Source organism: Mobula birostris, chromosome 4, assembly GCF_030028105.1.
Source record: "Mobula birostris isolate sMobBir1 chromosome 4, sMobBir1.hap1, whole genome shotgun sequence".
Lineage (NCBI taxonomy): Eukaryota > Metazoa > Chordata > Chondrichthyes > Myliobatiformes > Myliobatidae > Mobula > Mobula birostris.
Genome location: NC_092373.1, coordinates 167,866,682 through 167,893,891, shown reverse-complemented (window position 1 = coordinate 167,893,891; position 27,210 = coordinate 167,866,682). Strand labels below are relative to the sequence as shown.

Genomic DNA, 27,210 nt, shown 5'->3' with positions numbered 1-27,210 from the left:
AATCAATATCACTTAGATGACGCATGAAGGATAACACACTAATTGAAAACCACACTTTCAAACAGGTCACAGTATGTCAACCCTTTCTGAGAGCATTTCTCAATAAGCAGTTAAATCCAAAATAGACTGTCAACAAAAAAAAATCACATGACTTCTACTGTCATCCAAAGTCAAGTTGTTCAAAGTACAGTAGAAATACAATCTTTACCATGAGCCTGAAATAATACCACTCATTTTGATTGTCATTAAAAACCTTTTAAATCTTCAAAGGTGCAGACAACATTGGAGCAGTGATTTTTCAAAATGATATATCGGTTCTCTTGAAGATATTTCAACAGTGACATACTCACTAAAATTAGTAATCCTAACAACATGGTAATTCAAAAAAAAATCCGTTGCAAGTTATAACTCCCTTATGCACAATTTGACATAAAGTCAAGATAACAAATAGGATTTTATAACATATAATGTAGTGAATGCATTTTCATCAATAAAATTTTCCAATTTCTAACTCAATGTATTCATGTTTTTGCAAAGAATAAATTTCCTTTCAAAAAATATATACATTTTCATATTTTATGCATTATGTACAACAGGTATTTAGTAATATGGTTTTCATTCTAGCTGGGCAAGTTAAGTTGGTGACTAACTTAAGCAGGGAAGTCCTGTGCAAAGTTCTCAGCTTGAATGTGTATTAGTTGAGCCTCCATCTCTGATCTAATTGTGGTGGACATTGAACAAAATACAGTTGAGTTCAGTTTCAAACTCTATAGTCAAATAGTCTTTCAAGATCAAGTGGAGAAAAGAGTTTTACATTTGGCAGTGGCATATTAGAAATGACCTTGGATTGGTTATTTGTTATGATCCACAAAATACAGCTAAAGGAGAGATGATAGCCAGATAGAGTCAGGTGGAGGAAGGGCAATGTACAGAAAGGTGAACTGAGTAAGAAGAAACACAAGTGTATAAGCGTGGGTAATAGGCAGATGGATCCATAGGTGGTAGCAAAATGCTGGGATGTTGTAGGGATGGAAAAGGTGAACAAGGAGCACATTGAGGTAACGATGGGACTGAGAAAGTAACACCAAAGGTGTGAGTTCCCTGAAATTGTAAAATTTAATGTACATTCCATTGTTCTATAGATTATCCAAGAAAAATATAAGGCATTGTGCTTCTGGTTTGTGTTTGTCCTCATCACAATGGTAGAGTGGGAATGGGAAGGAGCAGTTGAAATAAATTGCGAATGGAAGCTCAGGATAGCTGTTCTCAACATGACAAGTCACCTAGTCCACGTTCGGTCTCACTGATGTAGTAGACACCACATTGTGAGCATTGAAGGTTTGAGGAAGTGCACGGAAATTTCTACCTTATCTGGATAGTGGTGTCAGAGGAGGTTGAGGGACAAATGTTGCACTGCTTATGATTGCAGGGCAAAGGTGGATGGGAAGGGATGAGCAGTCATGACAGACATGGAAAAGTGGCTCCTGCGGAGAGCAGAAGGAAGGAAGAAGAGGTATGACTGATGACCAATGGTGGGAATAGTGAAGGATCTTATGCTGGAAGTGGAGGCAGAGACCAGTGGGGTGAAAAGAAAAGTCCTCTCTGTCCTGCTTAGAGAGTGAGGTCAGTAAGTGAACACACATGAACAGGATGGAATTTGTGAGAGGACTCAATCAAAATCAGTGGAGGGGAGCTATGTTTATGGAAAAAAATGGCATTTCAGAAGTCCAAAAATGAAAGGCCTCATTTTGTGGACAGATTCAACAGAGATGGAGAAACAGAGAAAGAACAGGAGGAAAGGTGGGTGTGATGTGTAGGTGAGATAGCTGTGAGCCTTTGCACCAATATCTTCTATAGACCCACATAGTTTGCCTCCTGAGATGAAAATTAAGAGATTCAGTGATGCATTTTGTAAAGTAAAACAAAAGTAATTAATAATCATGTTACAGTGCAGGTGAACTGTTGTACCCAACTGAAAGAAAAAAAAGTAGGGAAATAAATAATTTTTAAGGCTTGGTGTCATTGTATGTAACAGTTTCTTCCCCCAAGTCATCAGACCCTCAATGCCCAGAGCCTGGACTGATACCAACCTACTGCCCTCTACTATGTATATTGTCTTGTATATTATTTATTGCAATGCCTGCACTGTTTTGTGCACTTTATGCAATCCTGGGTAGGTCTGTAGTCTAGTGTAGTTTTGTGTTGTTTTACGTAGTTCAGTGTAGTTTTTATATTGTTCATGTAGCACCATGGTCCTGAAAACGATGTCTCGTTTTTACTGTGTACTGTACCAGCAGTTATGGTCAGAATGACAATAAAAAGTGACTTGACATTGTTTTATTACTTGTTTTATGGTAATAATAGCAATGTTAATTATGCCCTTTAATTCTGGTTACACAAGAGATTAAGTACATTGTTGGTGGTTGAAATGGTCTGTACACTTCAAATGTCTTTTTTTTTTACAAAATTCTTCTACCAGGTATCTTTAAGCAATTGATACACAAAGGATTAACATAGATATATGGCCAAAATGTATTAATCTGTCCAACCTCTCTTTGCACCAATCCAGCATCCTTCACAATTTTCTCATCTGAAGTTCTCAGAGAATCCCACTGTTCCTTCCTTCCTTTTCCCTTTAATGCTTGTACAGCCTTCCCTTAAGTGTACAAATGTTATTTACCTCAATCAATCCATGTGGTTACCAGTTCTGCATTTCCACCACTCTTTTGGAAAAGACAGGTCTTCTGAATATTGGGTTACTTGGTGACTACCTTGTATCATGGCCTGTAGTTATGTTCTACCCCAGAAATGAAAATACTTTGTGTCCTTTCAATCAAAACCTCCGTGGAAGATCTTTCGTCATCCTACTTACTATACAGTAAATAATTCTTAAGTTTCACTATCTTTGATATGACCTTCTGTTCATTTTCCTTTTACAAGTTGGATTTTATGCCCTATTTATAATTGATATATAAAAATTAAAACCATCCAATGTTCTTAAAAGTGCTGTGCTCCATATGCATGAATGATGGCAAAAATAAATTAGTTAATCATGCTTAAAGAAAAGATATGTTGCTGTGGTTTATTTTATAGGTTTTGGCTGTCCATGCTGATCAACAGATATTTTAAAGTCAGCACTGCCCCCATGGTTTTGGGAGGATACTTAAGCATGACTTCAAATTGGTAAGTGGCTGCTACATGGACTGCATTTTGGATCAATGTCCTGAATTGTTTCCAAAGAAGAAACACAAGATCATTTTTAAGAAGCATTTATGCACATCAGAACAAAATGTCTTGATGTGCCACTGATCGCCCACGTAAGCGGAAAGATTTTAACGGAGACCCAAGGCATTGATATCGAGATAAAAGTATGTGATACTGCATTTTAATGTGTAGAGTCAACTGGTGCCATCTCATGGTAACAAAACAATATGAGGATCTATCACCTGCAGGTCATATGTTATTAAGTTGGACGATGACAATTTTGTAGGCTTATTAGTACCTTCAGTAATCTTATCAGATGATTCACCACAGAATATGACAAGAAGAAATTATTATTGAAAGGAAAACCAACTACTTGTGTCAGATAAACACAACAAATGTCATTATATTAAAACAGTAAAACCATTACTGCATAGAATAGATTTACCTGAAACTTTCCACAAGCTGAATATAGTAATCATTATAACAGAGTACTGCTTTGATCCTGAAATTTAGACCCATTTAAGTCATTAAGGCCACTAAATAAAGCCTGCCTCAGCCACTATATTGTTTGGTTAGGGTATTGATAAAGGAAACACTTGCAGGCATCTATGAACAAAGCAGAGTTCCAAATAAAAACAAAACATTATTAAAACAAAAGTCGTTCAACAAATAATAATGGCTGTTAAAAAGGTCAATGGATTGTACATTAATTTGCACCATACCTGAATACTTGGGACTTTCTTCAGAATGTTGTCATGATTAACTTAGCTGTTGCAACGAATGCAGAATGAGATCAATTGGATGAAAAAAATAAAAGAACAAAAGAAAAGCAAAATGAGACACTATTGATGTAAAAGTAAATAAAACAACAGAAAAAACAATAAATTATTAGTAAAACATGGCTTTGTTGAAATGAACACACTCATAAAATGCAGAAATTTAATAGACGAAGCAGAGCAGAAATAACAAATTTCATGAGTCTTTCAGGGTAGTTTCCAACAATTACACATCAGTAAAAGCACCACAATGGACTATGTACTGAGACAATAAAATCAAGTCACCTTCAAATAACAGAGGAGCTTAGATTCCCCTGAGCCTGAATGAATGGTTTTGAGGGGTCTCAATACAATAGCTGTGAGCAATGCATTCCCATTTCGCACAATAAAAATAACCCAGAAAATGGTCTGAGTTATTATTTATGCCATTATGGTCTGTTATTTGTTATGCCTTTATAGTTTGAAAGTTCCCTGAACTATTTGTGACAAATCCCTGACCAGATTCAGGGAATATGTCACACCTGCATAGAGTCAGTGATTTATTCACCTCATCTTATGTCACCTTGACTTTAACCAGGTGAGGTCCTGGGGTTATGGTGTGCTCCTGTTTGCTTATATTATCCATATTTCTTTAAATAAATCTGTTCTTTTCAATGGTATCTAACATATTGATCAATTCAGCATTTATCACATGATTTGATGAGCCTTTTCAGAGACTCATTAAAGCAATGATCATACTATTCTAATTACACAGTAGTGAGATCTGGGTAGACTACCATTTACACTACAGCTCACTGAACAACATCAGTTTGTGTTCTGTAATGAGTCAATTTAAATTATCCTGATTTCTTTCAAATTTTCCCTACTTATCCTTGCATCCTCCTCAGAATCATCACCCTCTGAGGAGACACAGAGTGTAGACACTGGAATCAGGAGCAATGCACAAAACACTGGATGAATTCTGCAAGTCAAGCAGCATCTCTGGAGGTAAATGAACTGCTGACATTTTGAGTTGAGACTTTTTGTCCGGACTGCAGATCTGAAAAATTCATCAGTCTATATGAAATGTTGACTGACCATTTCCTTCCATAAACACAGGTTAACCCATCATGCTCTTCCAGCATTTTGTGTGTTGCTATCACCCTTTGTTTTCGGTCTCTCGTGCATCCTTAGTTTTACTTCTTCTACCACCCAAAAGTGAATGGCCATAATCTCTTAAACTGGCTCCATAAACATTCTATACCTCCTCTTTTTTACCTATCTCTTTGACCAAAATTTTGGTCAGCTGTCCTATCATGTGGCTTAGCTTCAAAAGTTATTTGACTGCATTTTAAGAAGCATCTTCAAACATTTCATAACATTGCAGATTTCTGTACATACGCTTGTTACTTTAGTTGAAGTTTTTTAGTTGTACATTTAAAATGTAATACTGTTACTGTTCCAATTATCCATTAATTCACATGCAATTGCCTAAATACATTCCTAGTAATAATATTATTTCAATAGTAATAGGGCAAAAGCAATTTGATTTAGCACTACTTACCTCCCTTAACAGTTTTCTCAAGAAACTTTACACTCTGACTGATTTTATATTATCAGTTCTAAAAGTGCAGTAAGTTTTTGACTATAAACTTAGGACAATAAACTTACATCATCTTTTAATAAAACTTACCCTGGAAATTGGATTTCAATAACATTTGTAATTTTTTCATGGATAAATATCAAAATTTGAGCAAATTCAGCGTATTGAAATGTTATCCAATCAAGCAATTGGTTGAACACTTCCTGTTGTTGGAGTGAGTTTTGACAAAGTGATTTTCTCTTCATATTTTATGCTTGTAATAGTGAGCTGCACATGCACAGTGGCCATCAATTATTGATGGATGGAAATTGGAGACTGACTTCATGACTTACAACTTCCATAATTAATCCACATATTAATTCACAATGCTGAAAGGAATCAACAATGCTGCCTCAGTGCAGAAATCTAGGTTCTATGTTGACCTCAAGCTCTGTATGGAAGTCAGGCATTCTCCCCTTGTGGGTTTCCTTCCACATTCCAAAGATGTGTTGGTTGCTGAGTTAATGAGCCATTTGAAGAGAATTAATGGCAAGTGTGAAAGAACATCTTCACGAAACAAATACCCCTATATGTAGGAAAGTGGTAGAATCCGGTGGGAGTCAATAAGAATGTGGAGAAAATAATAAATGGGACTGATATAGAATAAATAGAAATGGGTGGTTGATGGTTGTTTCAGATTTGTTGGGCTGAATGGTCTGTATTCGTACAGTATCTGTCAATGAATCTGGCCATTGCTGATACTTCTGACTACATCCAAGCAACAATCCCTCTAATTTTTTTCTTTAAACAGCTGTGTGGACCAGACATTGCTCTCAGCAGAATTTCTTTTCCTTTTATGCACAGCTTGAAAATAGCACAGCACTTTATAATACCAGTATGTGAAAGAAAATTCCAGCTACAGAGCAACAAAGGCTATGTGCGTGGGTCCATTTCAGTTACTGCATGGCTGCGCACCCCCACAATTTAGAGGGAACAGTGGTCCTAAGTATTCTGAGAGCTAGTAACAGTGTTTCACAATCCCCTTGATCTCTGATTCTGTGATACTTGGGTAAGGGTGCAAGGGGACTTTCTGTGCACAAGCGATCTCCCCCAAAGTATACAAGTCCTGTTTCCCTTCCCCTACACATATGCAAGTCTGCTCCTTATCAGGCCCGAGATTGTCATGAAGTCTCTTTAAGAGCAATTTCCCTGTTTGCCATTTGTCAGAAAAGTAAAGCCATGAATCTCTGAAATGTACATAACAACACTAGAGTCAATGCTGGAGCTGTATAGCTGAAGGAACTTGGGTTGAAACCAGGCCTCAGCTGCTGTCTGTACAGAGTTTGGATGTTCTCCTTGGGACTGTCATCCCTGAGATGCTCTGGCTTTTTCCCAGGCTCCAAAGATTATCAAGCTGCTGTAAATTGTCCGGAGAATTGGAGAACACTGGGGGGCATTGTTAAAGAATAGCTTTCAGAGAAAAAACATAAGTGATGATTTCACTCAGGACCAGCATTGACTCAATGAACTGAATAGTCTCCTGTCTAGAGAAAATACAACATAAATAATGATGTCTCTTAAAGGGAGTAAACCATAATAATGATTTCTTTAAGTCCCAATTTTGCACTCCCTTTGAATGAATTGCAATTGAAATTCATGCTACAAATGGTTATTATGAAGGAAATCTAATTATAGTCATCAGTCTGTGTACAATTTGTCCTGTTGCAAATCTAACCACCCTATCATCTCTTCACTCTTACTTGGAAAGCTTCTGACCACTGGAATTTCCTTCAAGCATCACTGCCTGTCTATTCATTTCTCCTGTTTTAAAGTGCTCCTTTAAACTTTTGATTTTTCTAAATGCAAGTTGTTGCGGTTGTCATTCTGCAATAAATTGTTTGCCATTAATCTTTTATTTTTAACTGGCATTTTGCCAATATTATTTTTTTTTCCCCAAGAAGCACAGAAGAGAAAACAATGAAGATAAGCCCAGCATAGATTAGAAGCAGACCATTGCCTTTGTCAGAGCTGGGGAGCCGCCAATACCTGCCAAAAGAACATCTGCAGGACCTCTGTAAGGGACTGGCAGCTGTCGGTGGACCTCGAACAGCAGCTGAAGTTCCCCAACCATATCACAGCCACCACTCTGTGACCAGACATTGTCCTTGTGTCTGAGTCTACTAAGCAAGTGGTACTGCTGGAGCTGATAGTCCCATGAGAAGACAACTTGGAAGAGGCCTTTGAAAGGAAGCTCTCCAAGTACGCAGGACTGGTCAGCAACTGTCAGCAGGCTGGATGGAGAGCGCGGTGTCTCCCAGTGGAGGTTGGTTGTAGGGGATTCGTAGCCCGTTCCTTAGTTAGAGCCTTCAGCATTTTGGGCATCGAGGGAGAGAGGAAGAGGAGAGCCATCCGCAGTACCACCGATGCGGCAGAGAGGGCCTCAAAATGGCTGTGGCTCAAAAGAGGGGAGCCATGGAGTCATAAGTAGCTAGCCATCTGGACTCAAGCTGGGGTCTGATCAGCCCCGGCTGGGTCACCTGGAGGAGGGCGTATGATGTTGAAAGACCCGAAACACCCGATGATTCCAGGAACATCACTGAAGATGTGTCCAGAAGCATCAGTAGATGTATGTACACAGCAGATGTGGTGAAGGGCATGCCTTTGTGTTGTAGTAGTCTACGATTCTATAACCCTATAACCAAATGATATTTTACAACAATTCATAAGCTTCATAACATCCAGTAACCAAAGTACCTTTACATTCCGGGGTTTTTAATAATCTTAATTCTCAAAACTAATCAATAAGCTCCAGGACCTTGGCCTTAATACTTCCTTGTGCAATTAGATCCTTGATTTCCTCACTCGCAGACCCCAGTCAGTTTGGATTGGCAACGCCACCTCCATAATCTCCATCAACACCAGTGCACCATACGGCTATGTGCTTCGCCCTCTTCTCTACTCATTTTATACACACGACATTTTGGCTAAGCACAGACCAATGCCATATTCAGGTTTGCTGACAACACCACTATCATTAGCCGAATCAAAGGTGGTGGTGAAGCAGCGTAAAGGAGGGAGTTTGCAACAACAACCTCTCACTCAATAATTTACTTTGAACTTTGAAATTCCAGTTTACCATGTCGAAATTTGAGTTTACTCTCTGATTACTATTCCAGGCCTCCGGACACAAGTCTAGTAACTGAATACAACAACTTACTAAGATCTTGCCTGGCACATTGAAAAAGCTGGTACAGCTATTGTACCAAGACAAGGTGGATGGTAATAGTCTCTTTCCAGCCTCACTCTTGAGAAGGGAAAGATTTAAAATGGACCTTTTTCCACATGGACGTCAGTGAGCATATGGAACAATTTAAGAGCATAATCACACACAAAAGAAGAGCAAGAAGAGGCCATCAAGCTTGTTGAAACTATTTTGCCATTTAATAGGATCATGGCTGATCTGACCATAGACTCAGCTCTACCATCTATCTTTTCTCTCTAACTCTTAATTCCCTTGCTATGCAGAAATTAATCAAACTGTGTCATAAATATACTTAATAAGGTAGCCTCTACTGATCCCCTGGACAGAGATCTTCACAGATTCATTATACTCTAGGAAAAGCAGATTCCCTTAATCTCTATCCATATCTCCTTCATGGACCTTGAGATAATGTCCCATAGTTCTAGTCTGCTGGAGAAAGTAAGAGGAAGGCATTAAGCTGCTGGAGGAAGTGGATGAAGCAGGTACAATTAGACCATTACAGAAGCACTTAAGATAGGTACATTAACGGGTGGGGCTTAGAGGAATATGGGTCAAATGCAGGAAATTAGGATTAGCTCTGTGAGTCTGGGGTCAGCATGGACTGGTTGGCTGAAGGGCCTGCATCCATCATGTATTGCTATGTGACTCTATGATAAGTTCTCGTAGTGCAAGAGACCTGAATTTGAACCTGACCTCAGGTGTTGTCAGTATGAAATCTGCATGTTCTCTCTGTCGTCACTGGAGACCAATCTTTGACTTAGTCTTGTCCCCAGTGTACTTATGTGACTGGTTAAATCCTATACAGGTTTTCTACTGCCAAAGTGATAGGCCATGCCCTCACCCAAGAAAAGGTGACGAGTACTGGGGATGACAAATGGTTGTGACTTCATTGCTTGAAGCCTGGGTGTCATATCTGATCTTTGTGTTAGCTTCCACCCAAAGAGTTGCACCATCACTAAACATACCTGTTTCAGCCTCAGTTACATTCCTGATTCTGCCACTGAGATGTCACTATGCAAATTGTTCACCTGCATGCCGATATTTGAAAGGCTCAGAAACTTTAAACAGCTTCCTTGTTCACAAGTGAATGTTAAAAGAATGATCAAACATTTTTCCTCAACTGCAGACTTTTGAGTGTGGGTAGCTCCAGGCAAGAATCTGGATGTGCTTGAATACTGTATTTTGAGACAGTTTAAGCTCCATACTGAGACTTGCAGTTTTGATGAAATATTTCTTGCCCAAAGTCAACCTGTTCTTCAGGGATACCTCTACTTTTTCCAATAAATGGCAGCAAGAAAAGAGAGGTAAGACCATTTCATCATCATGCAGTCTGTTTCTCAGTCTCTGATCTTATGCAGCATTTGCTATAAAGCAAAACTTTGATTGGACTAGAATAGATTAGTTGAGAATTTAGAAAACTACAGCAGAGGAACAAGCCCTTCAGCCCATCAGATTTGTGTTGACCCTAATGCCATGGTTTGTATTCCTCTATTCTTTTGGTGTTCATATAATATTCTATTGTTCACATCAATCTAATTTTTTAATGAAAATTTTAAAAAAACTCAACCTTAGATTTTGGATATCTATGCTAGAAACACTCAGAAGTTCAGTTTACATATATGGAAGAAAGGCAGAATTAATGTTTCAGGTCAAAGACCACTTGTCAGAAATGGAAAGGAGACAAAAGGAACTTGTTTAGTCACAGTGATGGTGGAGGAGAGTAATATCTTAGACAGGAATTATTTCAGGTGATATTTGTGCTGGGCAGAGTAATTTTTTTAAACTAAAAGTGAACAAATTGATTGACACATTTGCATACAGTAGAGAAATGGTGTTGGTTAATTGTCACATCCACCAAGATAGAGTGGAAAACATTGGGTGACATCCAAAGTCTGACATTTTTCCATCTTGTTGACATATTTTTCATGGCAAATAATTATTAAAAGTTGAAATAAACAAGATCTAATTCTAAGATCTCACATTGTGATTCTGATGAAAAGTTATCAACTTGAAATATTAATACTGCTCCTCTCTCCACCCATGTTGCCTGACCTGCTCAGAATTTCCAATACTTTTAATTTTTACTTCAGATTTTCAGCAACTCTTGTCTTCGCCATCAAACAGGCTCTGAATGCAGAAGCATAGCAGTAGTTTATCCTTAGTATGGTATCATATACAAGGTGGAATAAATACAGTTTGGCATCATCAATAATTGTATTTATAGTACATGTGTTTGTGGCCAAATGTTTATCTGCAAGTCCACAATTCCTCATTGCATAAGAGAAGCTCTTGACCCATCTAGAACATATGGCCTCACAGAGAAATGCCATTCCTCTAATACTTTTCCCTTATATTTTCACACACACCTGGGGACATCAAAAAGCTGGTAAATATCTTCTAAACCTGTAGGTTTTTGGGATATGGGAGGAAACTGAATCACCCAGGGAAACCCACATAGACATCAGTCAAGGTCAGCATCAAACCTGAATCACTGGGGTTGTGAGGCAGCAGCTTTAATAATGGTACCATTGAAACATCTATCACCATTGGTGAGACCACATCAGGAATATTATATTCAGTTTTGGTCACACTACTATAGGAATGATACCATTAAGCTGAAAATAATGCATGGCTGAAGGACCTGTTTCAGTGCTCTACAATTCCTTTGACAGAACTGACTGCTGATTCTGGAATCTGAAGCAATAAACGTTTTGCTGGAGAACTCAGCTGATCAAGCAGTGTCTGTTGGTGCAAGAGGAAATGTTGACATTTCAGGTCAGAACTGCACATCTGGGTTTTCATATATCCTCATCCCTGAGCAGCTCAAGCCTTCTCTGTGATAGGGTTTGCTTCTGTGATGGATAAAGTTTGATCGAGGTAGTGTGACTGTCAGTGAATGGATACTCAGCCCACGTCTAAAGGAGTTCACCTGCTTCCTCAAAGTACGTCAAATTAAATGCCAGAAAAACTATTTCATGTTACGACCAATATTATATAGATTCAACCACTGGGTTTCTTTAGAGTGGCATTTCAGCAGTTCCAGTGGCTTAACATTCAATCTCTTATGCCGGTACGTACCTTTAAAGTCATGAACTCTATTTCTAACCAGACACTCAGCCAGTTCTTTTAAAAGATGCTAATCAGCAAAGCACACCCAGAACCTAGTCCACATATCAACTGCTCAAAGGGAAAAGCATTGACATTGAATTTCAATTTTAAGTACACACTTTCATATTTACTGTCAGTTTCCCTAACTTTTGGTTACAGATCATTAAATCAATTATTTTCAATCCTCTCAAATATTAAACAAAAACACATACACACTGCTGATCTATTCCTCTCCTCTGTGATCTTTTCAAATTCAGCCCTAAATTTCGACTCAGAATCATCCTTCTTGTCTCACTTCCCAGGAAGGCTGCAAGTGTAAAAACCACAAAATGTCACAGCTTCAAAAGAATCTTTAATCACACAACATCAGTTGTGGCTCAGGAGGTTGCCTCATTACTTGAGAGAGACTTGAGTGCAAAAAATTTAATCTCAAACCTCTTTGCAGCACTGAGTGAGTGCAGCGCTGTCAGAGTGGCTATCTTTGGAAGAGACATCCTAGCAACTAGACTTTCAATTGAAATTCAAGCATACTGCAGATGCTGGAAATCTAAAACAAAACAAACAAAAACAGAAAATTATAATAATACTCAGAAGTCAGTTCAGACTTGAAACGTTGACTTTGTTTCTCTTTCCACAGTAGAGGCTTGACCTAAAGTAACACAGTTAAAATGCTGGGGGAGCTCAGTAGGTCAGGTCAGGCAGCATCTATGCAAAGGAATAAACAGTTGATGTTTCAGGTTTGAGACCCTTCAATACCAGAAAGGAAGGGGAAGAAGAAGAGGGCAAACTTCCCCTACCTTCTCAGTCCGGCCTGTTGAGTACTTTCTTTATTTTCCACTTTAGTTTTACACTCTCTCGTAGTTGCAAAAGGAAAACAAGGAAGTTATTTTTGAAGTTGCTGCCTCAAATAATATTAATAAAGCCATTAGGTGGCCGGTTGGTGGTGCGGTGGCTTCAGTGCCGGACTTCAGAGTGAAGGCTCCCGAGTTCGAATCCAAGTCGGGCTACCTCCTGAGCATGCTTCCCATCCATGCTGGATTGAGCGTCGAGCTAGCCACTCGGCCTTATTAAAAACAAGGGTTGAGTCAGGAACGTTCATATCGTGACCCGGTTAATATTGAAAGGAGACAAATCCTGACACTATGCACCAAACAAGAGGGGCTGACTGTCTGGTGTGACACGCTAGGAAGGAATAAAGCCGTTTATTTTCACATGATCATGGGATTTTGCCGCAACATTCGCTACACTATTCAAGAATTTGCAGAGTTACGAACGCAGCCCAGTCCTACTGGTGAACTATCCACCCCTCTACTCACTCTGCTGACACATCTCTGCCTTGGGAAAGCAGACAATGTAATCAATAATCCCACTCACCCTAATTATTCTTCCTTTCCATACTCCACACCACCAATCAGGACAAAGATCGGTGAACATAAGAACACGTCCAAACAGGCAAAAGGACAGCTTCCACCCTGCTGTTACAAGACGCTTGAGCAGACCTCTTGTACGACTACAAAAAACTCTTGATCACTCAATCTACCTCATCTCAGTTCTTGCACCCTACTCGTCAACATACACTGCACTTTCTCTGTAACTGTAACATTATATTCTGCATTCTGTTATCGCTCTTGCTTAGCCTCCTGCTTTTACTCTCTTTATACTTAGGATTCTGAGGGCAAGTATAGCTCTAATGCCATATTTAGGTTTCCTGCCAACACCAGTGTTATTGTTGGTGATGGATCAAAATATAGGAGGGAGATTGAAAATCTGGTCAAATGGTGCCACAACAACAACCTCTCACTCAACAGCAAAATCAATAATTGATTACAAGAGGAGAAAACCAGATGTCCATGAGCAAGTCCTCCTCAAGGGATTGGAGGTGGAAAGGGTGAATAACATATTCTTCGGTGTTATCATTTCAGAGAAATTTTCCTGCGACTAGCATGCAAGCGCTATTACAAAGAAAGCATGGCAGCACCTCTACTTTCTTGGACATTTGTACGGATTTGTCATGTCATCTAAAAGTCTGACAAACTTTTGCAATGCACGGTAGAGAGTATCCTGACTGGTTGCATCACAGCTTTGTATGGAAACATCAATGCTCATGAAGGGGAAGTTCTAGAAAAAGTAGTGGATACAGCCCAGTCCATCACAGGAAAAGCCTTCCCCACCATTGAGCACATCAGCAAGAAGTGCTGCCACAAGAAAGCTGCATCCATTGTCCAGGACATCGCTTCCTCTCGTTGCTGCCATCAGGAAGGAGGTACAAGAGTACTAGGTATCACACCACCAGATTCAGGAACAGTTATCACTCTTCAACCATCAGGCTTCTGAACCACCATGAATAAAAACACTCACCTGAACACTGAACTGTTTCCAAAACCAATGGACGCACATTCAAGGGCACGACAATTCATGTCCTCAATATTATTTATTTCTCAACATTTTATTATTATTGTTGCTATTTTGTATTTGAACAATTTGTCTTCTTTTGCACATTGGTTGTTTGTCTGTCTTTAGGTTATGTGTCGTTTTTCAGTGATTCTATCGTATTTCCAGTGTGAATGCCTGCAGGTAGTATATGGTGACATTTAGTTCTTTTGAAAATAAATTTAGTTTGAAATGTATATGTGTTTAGAATGATCTGTCTGGAGGACACACACAAAAAAAAATTCATGATCTTGGTGCATGTAACAATTATACATCAATTACCAACCATTATTCTAAACCAACCACATAGCAATGATGGGAACACATATTGGGAGGAACTAAATGGGATGTAAAACACACTGTATATATGTGAGACTTTTTAAGACCAATCACTCTTACCTTCTTCCAAACAACTAATGAACTGGATATTTACTTTTATAAGAATAGATTTTAATTCTTTTAGCTGCTACTCATTGTTTAAATATAAACAGAGAGAAAAAAAAACTAAAGAAATTAGGAGAGCCATTAACAAAAGAGGTTGTTAACAGCGTTTTCCCCAGACAGAGAACTCTAAAGCAAGTGGGAATAGTCTTAAGGTGAGAAGGGAAAGATTAAAATGGATCTGAGAGGCAACTTTTTCATGCAAAGGATGGAGACTATTATGGACCAAGCTGCCAGAGGAAGATGTTGAGGCAGGTGCAATTGTATCATTTAAGAGGCACATAGCTAGATACATGGAAGGATTGGACATGGAGGGATATGGGTGGAATGCAGGAAATTGCTGAGTGTGTACTGTGGTCAGCATGAACTGATTGGGCTGAAGAGTCTGTACCTGTGCTGTATTGCTCTATGGCTCAAAAAAAAAAACAAACACATATCTAGCTTTCTGTCTTTCACTATCTGTCTCTGTAGATCTTTCTGTTTAGTTATTCCATAATCACATTACTCTAGCCATCTTCCTCTTTCAAATGCTGATGAGGATTCGTTAATAATTCTTTGAAAGGAATACTTCAATTTCAAGCAGGTATACTGCTCGAGAGGTTTGCTACTGTCTAAAATTTGCACTGCTCGATAAAGTAGTCAACATAAAAAGATCTCACCCACTCAGTACATTCTCTCTTCTTTCCCCTTCCATCAGAGAGAAGATACAGAAGTCTGGATATATGTACCACTAGGATCAAGGTCAGCTTCTATCTTGCCGTGAACCAAACTATTGAAAACTCCCCTAGTACAACAAAATACATCATAATTTACCCAGTGATGGCCTTAAACTTTATTGTCTGGCTGCACTGCACTTTCTTTGTAACCAGAAGACCTTATCCTACATTCTGTTATTGTTTTCCCTTGCACTATTCTCAATGCACTGTTTAATGAAATTATCTGTATGGAGAGCATGCAAAATTAACTTTTTCACTTTACCTCAATACGTGTGACAATATTAAACCAACTTATCAATGTGATTGGTTTTAAATCCCCTGCAATACATGCCCAAAGCAAACTCCCAGGGAAACATTGCTTCCAAATGGATGGAGAGGTTTATTCACAGTGACGGTCCAGTGATGTTGGCTGAGTGGTAAGTATTGGCCAGGACAACCAGAAGTCATCACTTACTCTTTTTTAAAATGCTATTTTTTAAACCCTGAGAAGTGATTTAATGTTATTTTTCTAAGATTGCTCTTTTACCAGTGTAGTATTTCCTCAATATCACTATGCTTTTAAACCTAAATTCAGCATCAAACCCTCTGAAGCAGGAATCTAAAAATCACAAACCTCTGAAATGTATTTATGTAAAATCTCTCGCATTTAGCACTGAGTTTATTGAGCAGGATAGCTGACATGTGGGGCCAAGTAGCCTCTTCAGTTCTTAACATTTTATAATCGAATCATTGTGTAACATTAAAAAAAAAGCAGCCAATAGTCAAAGTGTCATAGTTATACAACACAAAAATAGGCCCATCAGCTCAACTTGCTATTGTAAAGATGCCTGCCTGAATGATCCCATTTTCCTGCATTTGTCCCATTTCCACCAAATCCTTTTTTAACCACACAACTATCCAAACATCTTTTAAATACTGCAATTGTATCTGATTCTACAGCCTCCTCTGGAGTTTCATTCCTCATATCTATCACTATCTGTGTGAAAGTTTCTCCTCAGGCCCCTTTCACATCTTTCTCCTCTCACCTTAAATTTATTTTCTCTCTTACCCAGGGAAAAAGATTGTGCCCTTATCCATATACCTCATGATTTTACACTTAGTGTCTACTTTATTAGGTAGACCAGATTGTAAGCAACTATCTAAATCAGCCAATCATGCGGCAGCAACTCAGTGCATGAAAGCAAGCAGACATGGTCAAGAGGTTCAGTAGTTGCTCAGGCCAAACATCAGAAAGGGGAAGAATTGTGATCCAAGTGACTTTGACCGTGAATTGATTGTTGGTATCATATGGGTGGTTTGAGTATCTGGAAACTACTGACCTCCTGGGATTTTCATGTACAATAGACTTTAGAGTTTGCAGAGAATGGTGTGATAAACAAAAAGAAAAACATCTAGTGGGTGGCAGTTTTGTGGGCAAGAATGCCTTGTTAATGAGAGAGGTCAGAGGTGAATGGCCAGACAGGTTCAAGCTGAAAGGAGGTGATAGTAACTCAAATAACCACATATTACAAACAGTAGTGTACAGAAGAACATCTCTGAATACGCAACACGTTGAGCCTTGAAGTCGATGGGCTACAGCAGCAAAAGACCACAAACACACTTGCAATCACCCCTCAGTCTCCTACACTCCAGAGAATCATGTCCTCGCCTATCTACCCTCTACTTATTACACAATCTCTTCAGTCTCGGTAACATCCCAGTGAATGTTTCCTGCACCGTTTCCAGACTAATGACATTCTTCCTATAGCTGAGTTACAAGAACTACACATAATGCTCTCAGTGCGGTTTCACCAACAGCTTGTTCAGTCGCAATATGACATTCTAGCTCCTGTACTGAATGATTTGACTAATGAAGACAAGTTTGCCAAACACTTTCTTTATCAATCTGTCTACCTATGATGCCACTTTCATGGAACTATGTACATGTAGCCTCTGCCTCTATTCTACAACATTCAACAAGGAACTATCATTTACAATGCCAGTCTTGCCCTGGTTTAATCTACCATAATCCAAAACCTCATGCATAATCAAGTTTCAGAAAAAAGCACTAGATCTGCAACCACTTAATCTATTTTGAAGCAAAGTTTATTGAGAAATAAATATCATGAGAAGTGAACAAGCATCATGTGAGGCAATATAACTTTAAGGCTGAAAATGGTGGGGACTGAGAAAATTGAATTTTTGACTTTTAATCATCCTAGAGATGTTTGAAAACTAGCTTGCTGTAATGCAATATTGGGAACTGTGGTTCTGTAGTTATCATTTGCAAATTGTATTGGCCAATATGGAATTAACTTAATACCTCATTTGAAAGATAGGATTTTTTTTTGATCAGGCGATGTTCATTTAATGCTGTAGAGATGTATCAAGATGGACTATATATATTTAGTATCCAGTGAGTGAATTTAATTCATTACTTTTTGATTTTGTAATTAGACCGACTCAAACTGACAAGGAGGGCAATCTGTTTATCAATATGAAAGTAACTGGCTTGCCATTTCAGTGTACAATATTACAATGTTACTGTCATGTGAACAAATTCAAGGGCCAATAATAAAACACCCTGGTCTGAGCTACTGCTCAAACAGGGACTTCCCTTGGTAGTCTATCTACTGCTTACTCCTTGATCAAGTCCTGAAGTAAATTATTTGGCCATTTAATTCACAGTGGGATTTTGCTTTACACAAACAGACTACAGAAAGCAGTCACCCTTCCATTGAATCTCCCACTTTTAAATCACTTAGTAGCTCTTTCTTCAGTTAGTCCTGACGAAGGGTCTCGGCCTGAAACGTTGACTGTACCTCTTCCTAGAGATGCTGCCTGGCCTGCTGCATTCACCAGCAACTTTGATGTGTGTTGTTTGAATTTCCAGCATCTGCAGAATTCCTCGTGTTTGCGAATTTACACCTCCTGCTGCCTCAGGAAAGTAGCCAACATATAGGACCTCTCCCACATCAGTCATTCTTCCCCCCCACCCCCCGCCAACCTTATTGGGCACAAAAGCTTGAGAAAATGTACCACCAGGCTCAAGGACAGCTTCTATCCCACTATTATAAGAATTTTTGAAAGGACCTCTCATATGCTAAAGATGAATCTTTAATTCCTCAATTGACATTGTCATGGCCCTTGTACTTTATTTGTCTGCATTTTCTCTGCAGCTGTAACACTTTCTACTGCAATCTGTTTCATTTTCCTTTTGCACCACCTCAGAGTACATTTGCATTGAATGATGTTTGGACAACATTCAAACAAATCTTTTCACTGCACATGTGACAAAAATGAACCAATTACTAATTTGACAATCTTGTTTCCTAAAACAGTGACAACATTTATAAAGTATCATGTTGTCTGTAAATTTCCTTCAAATATTCTTGAATTGTGTGTTTTATAAAAGAAAGTCCTTCCATCTTTCCCTGTCACTAAAACACCTCTGCTGTCAGAGGCTGAGGGGAGACCCGACAGAAGCTGACAAAATTATGAGAAGCAAAGACAAAACAGATGGCAGGTATCTTTATTTGCTTGGGTCGATATATCTAATACTAGGTGGCATGCATTTGAGGTGAGAGGAAGTAAATTCAATGAGGGTGTGGGGGCAAGCTTTTAAAAAAGAGTGGTGAATGCCTGGAGGGCATTGCCAAGGGTGGTGGTGGATGCAGATATGGCAGTCATTTAAGAGACTCTTTGATATGCAGAAAATGAAGAGATATGAACATTGTGTGGGCAAAGAGATTAGCTTAGTTCAAAGTTCAGAGTAAATTTATTATCAAAGTACATATGTCATGATGTACAACCCTAAGATTCATTTTCTTGCTGGCACACTCAATAAATCCACAATAGAATAATAACCATAACAGTTATCTTCAGCTGATGCCTGAGGGGTAATAACTGTTCCTGAACCTTGTGGTGTGAGTCCTGATGCTCTTGTACCTTCTTCATGATTGCAGCAGTGAGGAAAGAGCATGACTGTGTGGTGGGGGTCCTTGTTGGAGTTGCTCCTGCAAAAACATTTCATGTAAAGGAGCTCAATGGTGTGGAGGACTTTACCTATGATGGACTTATGTATCCACTACATTTCGGAGGATTTTCTGTTCAAGGGTATTGGTGCTTCTAATTCAGACTGTGATGCAGCCAGTCAATACACTCTCCACTAAGCATTTATAGAAATATGTCAGAGCTTTAGGTGGCATGCCAAATTTTTGCAAACTCCTAAACTGGAAGCGGCACTGCTGTTGCTTTCTTCATAATTGCCCTTAACGAGCTGGATACAAAATAATAGCACCAAGGAATTTAAAGTTACTGACCCTCTCCACCCAGGATCCTCTGATGAGGACTGGCTCATGAGCCTCTGGTTTCCTTCTCCTGAAGCTAAAGCTCAGCTGTTTGGTCCTGCTGACACAGAGTAAGAGGTTGTTCGTATGGCACCACTCAGCCAGATTTTCAATATGCTGATTCACAATCACCTTTTATTCAGCCTACACCAGTGGTGTCATCAGCAGATGTGTTAGATATTTAAATACTAGTTTAAAATAAGCATAACGTCATGGACCAAAGTGCTTTTTCCTGTATTATACAGTTAGTTCTCGGTTCTATGTTCAGAAAAACTTCCAAATGTGCTGCCAAGAGACATAATAAGATAATTAATGTTCATTTCTCTGAATATTGGTGTTTCACAGCTTGCATCAGCAATCTCCAACAAAATTCACAACTCACTCAGGCAAAATATTGGGAAACTGGGAATGATGAACATTCACCCTGAGTAAATAAATAACTGCCATTAGGTTTTCTTAAAACTAATCTTTAGTGATGTCAGTGATAAATTGCTCTGCAACAACATGTTTTAATAACCTGTTCTTACATCTCAATCAGTACCATCAGTATGATGTCGTTTGCAGGGTGAGGAATTGTTTTCACTATAAGGATGAATCTCCCATCCATCAGATCACCAAGGCATCAATTTAAGATCTCTTTAATTCAACACGGGTGACAAGAAATCTTGATTCTTGATGGGTGAGCACACATACATTTTGCTTCAGCTTACCCTTCTGTAGAACACTTCAGATAACCAGCATCCACTTCACAAGTAATGCTGAAGGATAAGAGCTCAAACTCAACAGATGTAGCTGGCCAGGACAAAATAACAGAAGTGTTCTGCTCCTGTTTGGCACCATATTATCTTCATGAGTAAATTTATTTTCCTGTCTTTATTGCCCTTCTGTTTTCCTTTTACTCCCATGTTTTCCTTTCAAAGGTTAACTTTATTGTCAAGGTAGGCATGTACAATACAAGTCTGATATTTGTCTTCCATTCCATCCTCTTTCCATCCTCCCTCATCTTTTCTAGGTTCTGACTTCTCTCGCCTGTTTACTTTCCCTTCCGTTTCCTGAATCATTCTCACTCTCCACCAGACTCTCTTAAATCAGAATTTGCAGGGTTACTTAAGCCAGCCTGATGATTTACAACTTGTGTCCTAACGTGGTGTAAATAACCTGGCTTCTACAACTTGTGATTTCACCAGTTCAGCTTATATTAGTATGTACACTATTTCCCTTGACTACAGCAGAAACCACAAACAACAAAAGAGCTGACGTAACAAAATCTTTAAAATTTTAATCAAACTTACTTTTCTTCATTCTAAAACATTGGACCCATTGAAGCATACAAAGTGGTACAAATATGACACAATAAATATTAATCTGAAGTCCACTCATTCATGTAGAGCAGCCTTGGCTTTAGGCCAGTTATTGTTGCCGTTGAATAACAACTCGAAAAAATAAAAGACCAACACATACTGCACCTTCCACATCCCTTTCTACATATGCTTTACAACCACAGGAAATATTCCAAAATGCAGATATAACCATAATGGTTGAAACAGAGCAGACGATATTCTCTCAGCAAAACCCCACAAGCAACTTTGTGAAAATGATGGGTTGGCGTACTTTTGTAATGTTGGATGAGACATCAATACAATGCAGAACACCAGCGAAAGATCAGTTCCCTTCTCTGAAACAATGTCCCTTCATCCTTTATGTCCACCCGACTCAACAGACAAAACTTCAGTGTAGCACCTTATCCAAAGGACATTACTGCTGACAGTGCAGTGCTCTCTCAGCACCCTGTTGAAATATCAAACTTATCCATTTTAAACTTCAAACTCTGAGGTGGAACTTAATGTCTCAACCTTTTGATTCAGAAGTGCACACCTGCTCAGGATATACAGACATCAATTGCATTTACAGGTGTATAGTTCTCAGATTATCACATTTCAAGGTTTAAATTGAAACACTCAGAAGTTGCTATACTTACTTGCCACATATCGGGAGGAGAGTTTGAACTTGGGTAGATATATTAATAGGAAGAATTATCTTATCTGTAAAATTGATGTAATATTATCTACACCCATCAACCTCCTTTTCTTCAATTCTCTCCCTGTTCCCTTCTGAAGTTGTTCCTGAACCTTTCATTAGTTTTTTCTAACTGTAGGACTCAGACTCTTTATTTACAGTAGTCTACGACTTAACTGAATGAAAATAGAATCACGCAACTTTAGGTAACTTACTAACTTACTCTCCCTCTGTCCATTTCTCTCTTCTCTTTGGAAAACCAGTTCCTTCTACACATACCCAGGACCGCCAACTGACTGCCCACCAAACAGCACCTGATCACAAACACGAGAAAATTTGCAGATGCTGGAAATCCAAAGCAACACATACAAAATGCTGGAGAAACTCCATGTGCAAAGTAGGATCTATAGAAAGGAGTGAACAGCCAATGCTTCAGCCTGAAACCTTTCATCAGGACTCTGATCACCCCGATCACTGTTTCCTTCTCCTTTCTACAAACTCCATTTGCCCATCATCCACACATTCCTCTCAATGAGTCCATTACCCCGACATACACTATTCTCCTTTATTTAATTTCACTGTGCACCTTCCTTTCTCATCAGGTTTCATCATCTGTAGCTCTTTGTTGCCTCCACCCCATATCACCTCCCAGCACCTCTCATAAATTCCACTCTTCCTCCCTCACCTGCACTTGCCAGCTCTTGCTGCTCACCTTCCCCTCATCTTTTTTTATACTATCCTCCCTTTACTTTTCATCTGGCAGATGAAGTCTTTCCATCCAAAACATCCACAGTTCTTTGATCTCCACAGATACTGCCTGACACGTTGAGATCCCTCAGCAGTCCATAGTATTTTTTTTGTTCCAGATTCCAGCATCAAGTCTCTTGTGACTCAATTTTCATGTCTTCTACTCATCACCATGCCGCCATTTTTAACTCTCTGCAAATTACAATATACACTGAATTGAGGTGACATTACTTGAGTTGCGCAATACATTAATTGCCTCGTTCCTCTTATACTTGAATGTCTACATCAATCCGCGACCCCCTAATTCATGAAGTGCCATAACGCTCATCTCCCAGAAACAACATGACTTTGATCAACAAAAAAGATTCTTTCGCATCAAGGTGAAAACAGATTTCTACAAATTTGTCTAAATTTATTACAATTGATTGATTGCATAATTACTCACCCCTTTCAAGTCACTATTCATCTTTGGCAGCAATTACATACTTGAGTCTGTGTGCACATCTGGAAACTGCACTTTTCCCCATTCTTCTTTGCAAAACTGCTCAAGCTCTGTCAGGTTGCATGGAGGTCATGAGTGAACAGTCCTTTTCAAGTCCAGCAACAAATTCTCAAATGGATCGAGGTCTGAACTCTGACTTGGCCACTTCAGGACATTAACATTATTGTTTCTAAGTCATTCCTGTGTTGTTTTGGCTTTATGATTGGGGTCATTATTTTGCTGGCAAACAAATCTTCTCCCAAGTCACAGTTCTCTTGCAGACATGATCAGGTTTTCCTACAGGATTTCCCTATATTTTGCTGCATTTAGTTTACCCTCTACCTTTACAGCCTTCCAGGGCCTGCTGCATGAAGCATCCTGACAGCATGATGCAGCCCCCCCCCCCCCCCCCCATGTTTCAAGGTAGGGATGGTATGTTTTTGATGATGTGCATTCTTTGGCTTATACCAAATAGCTTTTAGTCTGATGGTCAAAAAAGCTCAATTTTGGTTTAATCAGACCATAAAACCTTCTTCCAGCTGACTTTAGAATCTCCCACATACCTTCTGGTAAATTCTAGCTGAGATTTCATGTGAGTTTTGTTCAACAGTGGCTTTCTCTTTGCCAATCTTGGATAAAGCTGTGACTGGTGAAGCAACCAGGTAACAATTGTATGTGCATTCTCTCCTATCTCAGCTTATAGCTCCTCCAGAGCTGTCATAGGTCTTTAGGTGGCCTCCCTCCCTAGTCCTCTTCTTTCAGTGCGTCTTATTTTTTGAAGACAGCCTGCTCTAGGCAGATTTACAGTTGTGCCATATTCTTTCCAATTCTTGATGATTGACTTAACTGTACTCCAAGGGATATTCAGCAACTTGGAAATGTCCTTGTATCCATTCCTGACTTGTGCTTTTCAATAACATTTTTATGGAGTTGTTCAGAGCATCCTTTTGTCTTCACAGAGTAGTTGTTGCCAGGATACTGACTCACCAGCATTTGGACCTTCCAGATACAGGTGTATTTTCACTACAATCAATTGAAACTTCTCGACTGCACACAGGTGATCTCCACTTAACTAATTATGTGACTTCTAAAATGAATTGGCTGCACCAGTGATGATCTGGTGTGTCAAGGGGGTGAATACTTGTGCAATCAATTATTTTGTGTTTTATATTTGTAATCAATTTAGATCACTTTTTAGAGATCTGTTTTCACTTTGACGTGAATGAGTCTTTTTCTGTTGGTCAGTGTCAAAGAAAGCCAAATTAAATCCACTGCGATTCAATGTTGTAAAACAATAAAACATGAAAACTTCTGGGGGGGGTGAATACTTTGTGTAGGCAGTGTATCAGTGTATATGTATGTGCGTATATTACACACACACACACATATATATATATATATATCGGGAGGCAGTGTACATGCATTCATTGTCCATTTAAAACTGATGACAGAGGGAACAAAGCTGCCTCTAGAATGTTGAGTGCATGTCTTTAGGCTCCTGCACCTCCTCATTGATGGAAGCAATGAGGAGAAGGCATGCCCAAGGGAATGAGGTGATGGTGGTCCTGAATGATGGAGAGGCTTTTGCCCTTGATGCAGTTGGCTGAGTTTGCAACATTCTGCAGCTTTTTCTGATCCTGGGCAGTGGACCCTCCATACCAGATGGTAATGCAACCAGTAAGAATGCTCTCCACGGTACAACTGTAGAACATTGTGGGTGTCTTTAGGAACGCCCCAGTTCTCCTGAAACTCTTAATGAAATATAGCTGCTTTCATACTTTCTTTGTGATTGCATCAATATTTTGGGCCCAGGATTGATCTTCATGAGAGACTGACACCCAGGATCTTGAAACTGCTCACTCTTTCCACTGCTGATTCCTTGATGAAGGATGGTATGTGTTCCATCAGCTTCCCGTTCCTGTACTCCACAATCAATTCCTCAGTGTTACTGATGTTGAATGCAAGATTGTCGTTGCAACACCACTCAACCTGCTGATCTATCTCTGTCCCGTATGCCTCCACATCACCATCTGAAATTCAGCCAACAACAGTTGTGTCATTGGCAAATATAGAGATGACGTTTGAGTTGTTACTAGCAACAAAGTCATGGGCATAGAGAGAGTAGAGCAGTGGACTAAGCAGGCAACATTGAGTTGTGCTGGTGTTGATTGACAGTGATGAGGAGATGTTATTTTCAATCCAAAATGGCTGTGATCTCCTGATGAGGAAGTCAAGGATTCAGTTGCAGAGGGAGGTAAAACGCCCCAGGTTTTGGAGCTTGTTAATTAGTACTGAGGGAATGATGATGTTGATCACTGAGCTGTAATCAATAAACAGCAGTCTGATATAGGTACTGCTATTGTCCAATTGATCATGCCCCCATTAGTATGCCCCAGAAGTTACGTCAAGCTGTGCAAAATACTTTCTGAATGGATTCAGCATCGATGGGCGCAACATAAGTGCAATTAGTTTATCACTCCCAATTTCTGTTCCTCCAAGTATATCAACTATTACCACCATTTTGAAATAACTTCTGCCCTCACTCCAGTAAGTATTGACAACATGATGCACAACTTCACCTTGGAGACCCACATTCATCTCTGTATCATACCTCTGATTCAACATATTTTTTACCCTTATTTAGACAATGCTGAGCATAAATTTGACCTTATCCTAAATTCTGCAGCCTTCATTGCAACTCAGAGTACATCCTGTTTTCTGAATTTCACTGGAAATCCATTAAGTCAGTTTTGCTCTATTTACTAGCACGCTCTACTTTCAGAACCTCTTGTCAGCACAGGTGTAACACAGTTGAAAATATATTGAATTATGTTAAGAAAACATGTTCACAACTTCAATAGACAATAGTAGAAGTTGGAACTGACTCCAGATGTTAGCACTCTATCCATTACTAACTAATTTCTAGATACAAATTGCTATCAAAGTCCAATTTGGCACTCAGCAGTAACTCACTTGATGTGGCTTTAATACTCACTTGCTGAGAGCTTCCAGTGTTGAAAGTCAATGCACTCATATCTGTAATAGACTTTGGTATTGATTGCTTATCTACTTATGTCTGCAATGGGTTTCAATATTGAAACACCCATCCAATTAAATATGCAATACATTTCAAAGGTGAAAATGCACCTATTTATACCTGCAATAAGTTCTGGCACTGAATGTCCACAATGTTTCCAGCACTGGAAAACCATTACTTCATTTCCATGACAAGTTTTAAATCTACTCATATCTTCAATAGGTTTTGAGGCCAAAACATCCATTTATTCATTTCTGCATAATACTTCAACACTGCACAGAGCTTTGATTCGTATATGAAATAGCTGAATTCTGAAGTAACATTTTGCTAGGATTAACAAATAGTAATGCATGCTAATTGACATACAAACATGACAAAAAAAAGAAAATGACAAAGTGCCTCATCATCTAAGAGTTTTGTTTACATTTCCAGAAGTGATAAAGTTGATGATAACAAATGCAACTTGAATTATTCCATTAAAGCAAATAGCAAATTATTGATGTAACATCATCTGCTCAGCATTTCCATTATCCTTTTGAAATTTCCCACATGGTGCATAATTTATGTTTGTTCTTGCACCTTCCAAGGACAATTAAATCTTGAAATTACAAACTTCTTTTATTTTCTCTTCAATATAGAATTTCAAATTGTTTTTGAGGGTCAGGATAATTCACTGCTGATTAGAAAATTTTCAGTCACATTTCCCATAAATTCAGAAGAACATAAGAAATAGGAGTAGGCAAAGGCCATCTGGCACTCTGAACTTGTTCCAGCAGTCATTGGGATTAGGGTAATCTTCATTTTCAATACTATTTCCCAGAATTATGCCATATCCCTTGAGTTCCTCAATACCCAGAACAATAATGATCTCTGGCTATTCAGTGTTAATGAGAAACAGAAAGGAAGAAGGGGGAAGTAAATTAATCCATATCTAATGCTGGAATATCAAAAAACTCCAAACAACTTGAGCAGCATCCGTGGGAGGAGATGAACTATCAACACTTCAGGTAGAAACCCTATATAAGAACCCAAGATACAGGGTTTCTAATGTGTAGCTTCAACCTGAAATGTCAACAATTCCTTTCTTCACATAGATGCTGCTT

The 27,210-nt window shown here is 39.0% G+C and overlaps 1 protein-coding gene across 2 annotated transcripts in view; it reads right to left on the bottom strand.

Annotated features, from left to right (window-relative positions):
* The window catches only part of ccser1 (coiled-coil serine-rich protein 1), a 1,437,348-nt gene that overhangs the window by 212,390 nt on the left and 1,197,748 nt on the right, over nucleotides 1-27,210 (bottom strand). Inside the window, exon 10 of one of the 2 annotated variants that reach the window (XM_072256434.1) lies at nucleotides 3,927-3,972. The exons of the other annotated variant lie outside the window; for it this stretch is intronic. Within the exon in view, the coding sequence (XP_072112535.1) occupies nucleotides 3,964-3,972 (9 nt within the window). The 3' untranslated portion in view covers nucleotides 3,927-3,963. The remainder of the gene's footprint in view (nucleotides 1-3,926; nucleotides 3,973-27,210) is intronic. 2 annotated transcript variants of the gene reach the window in all.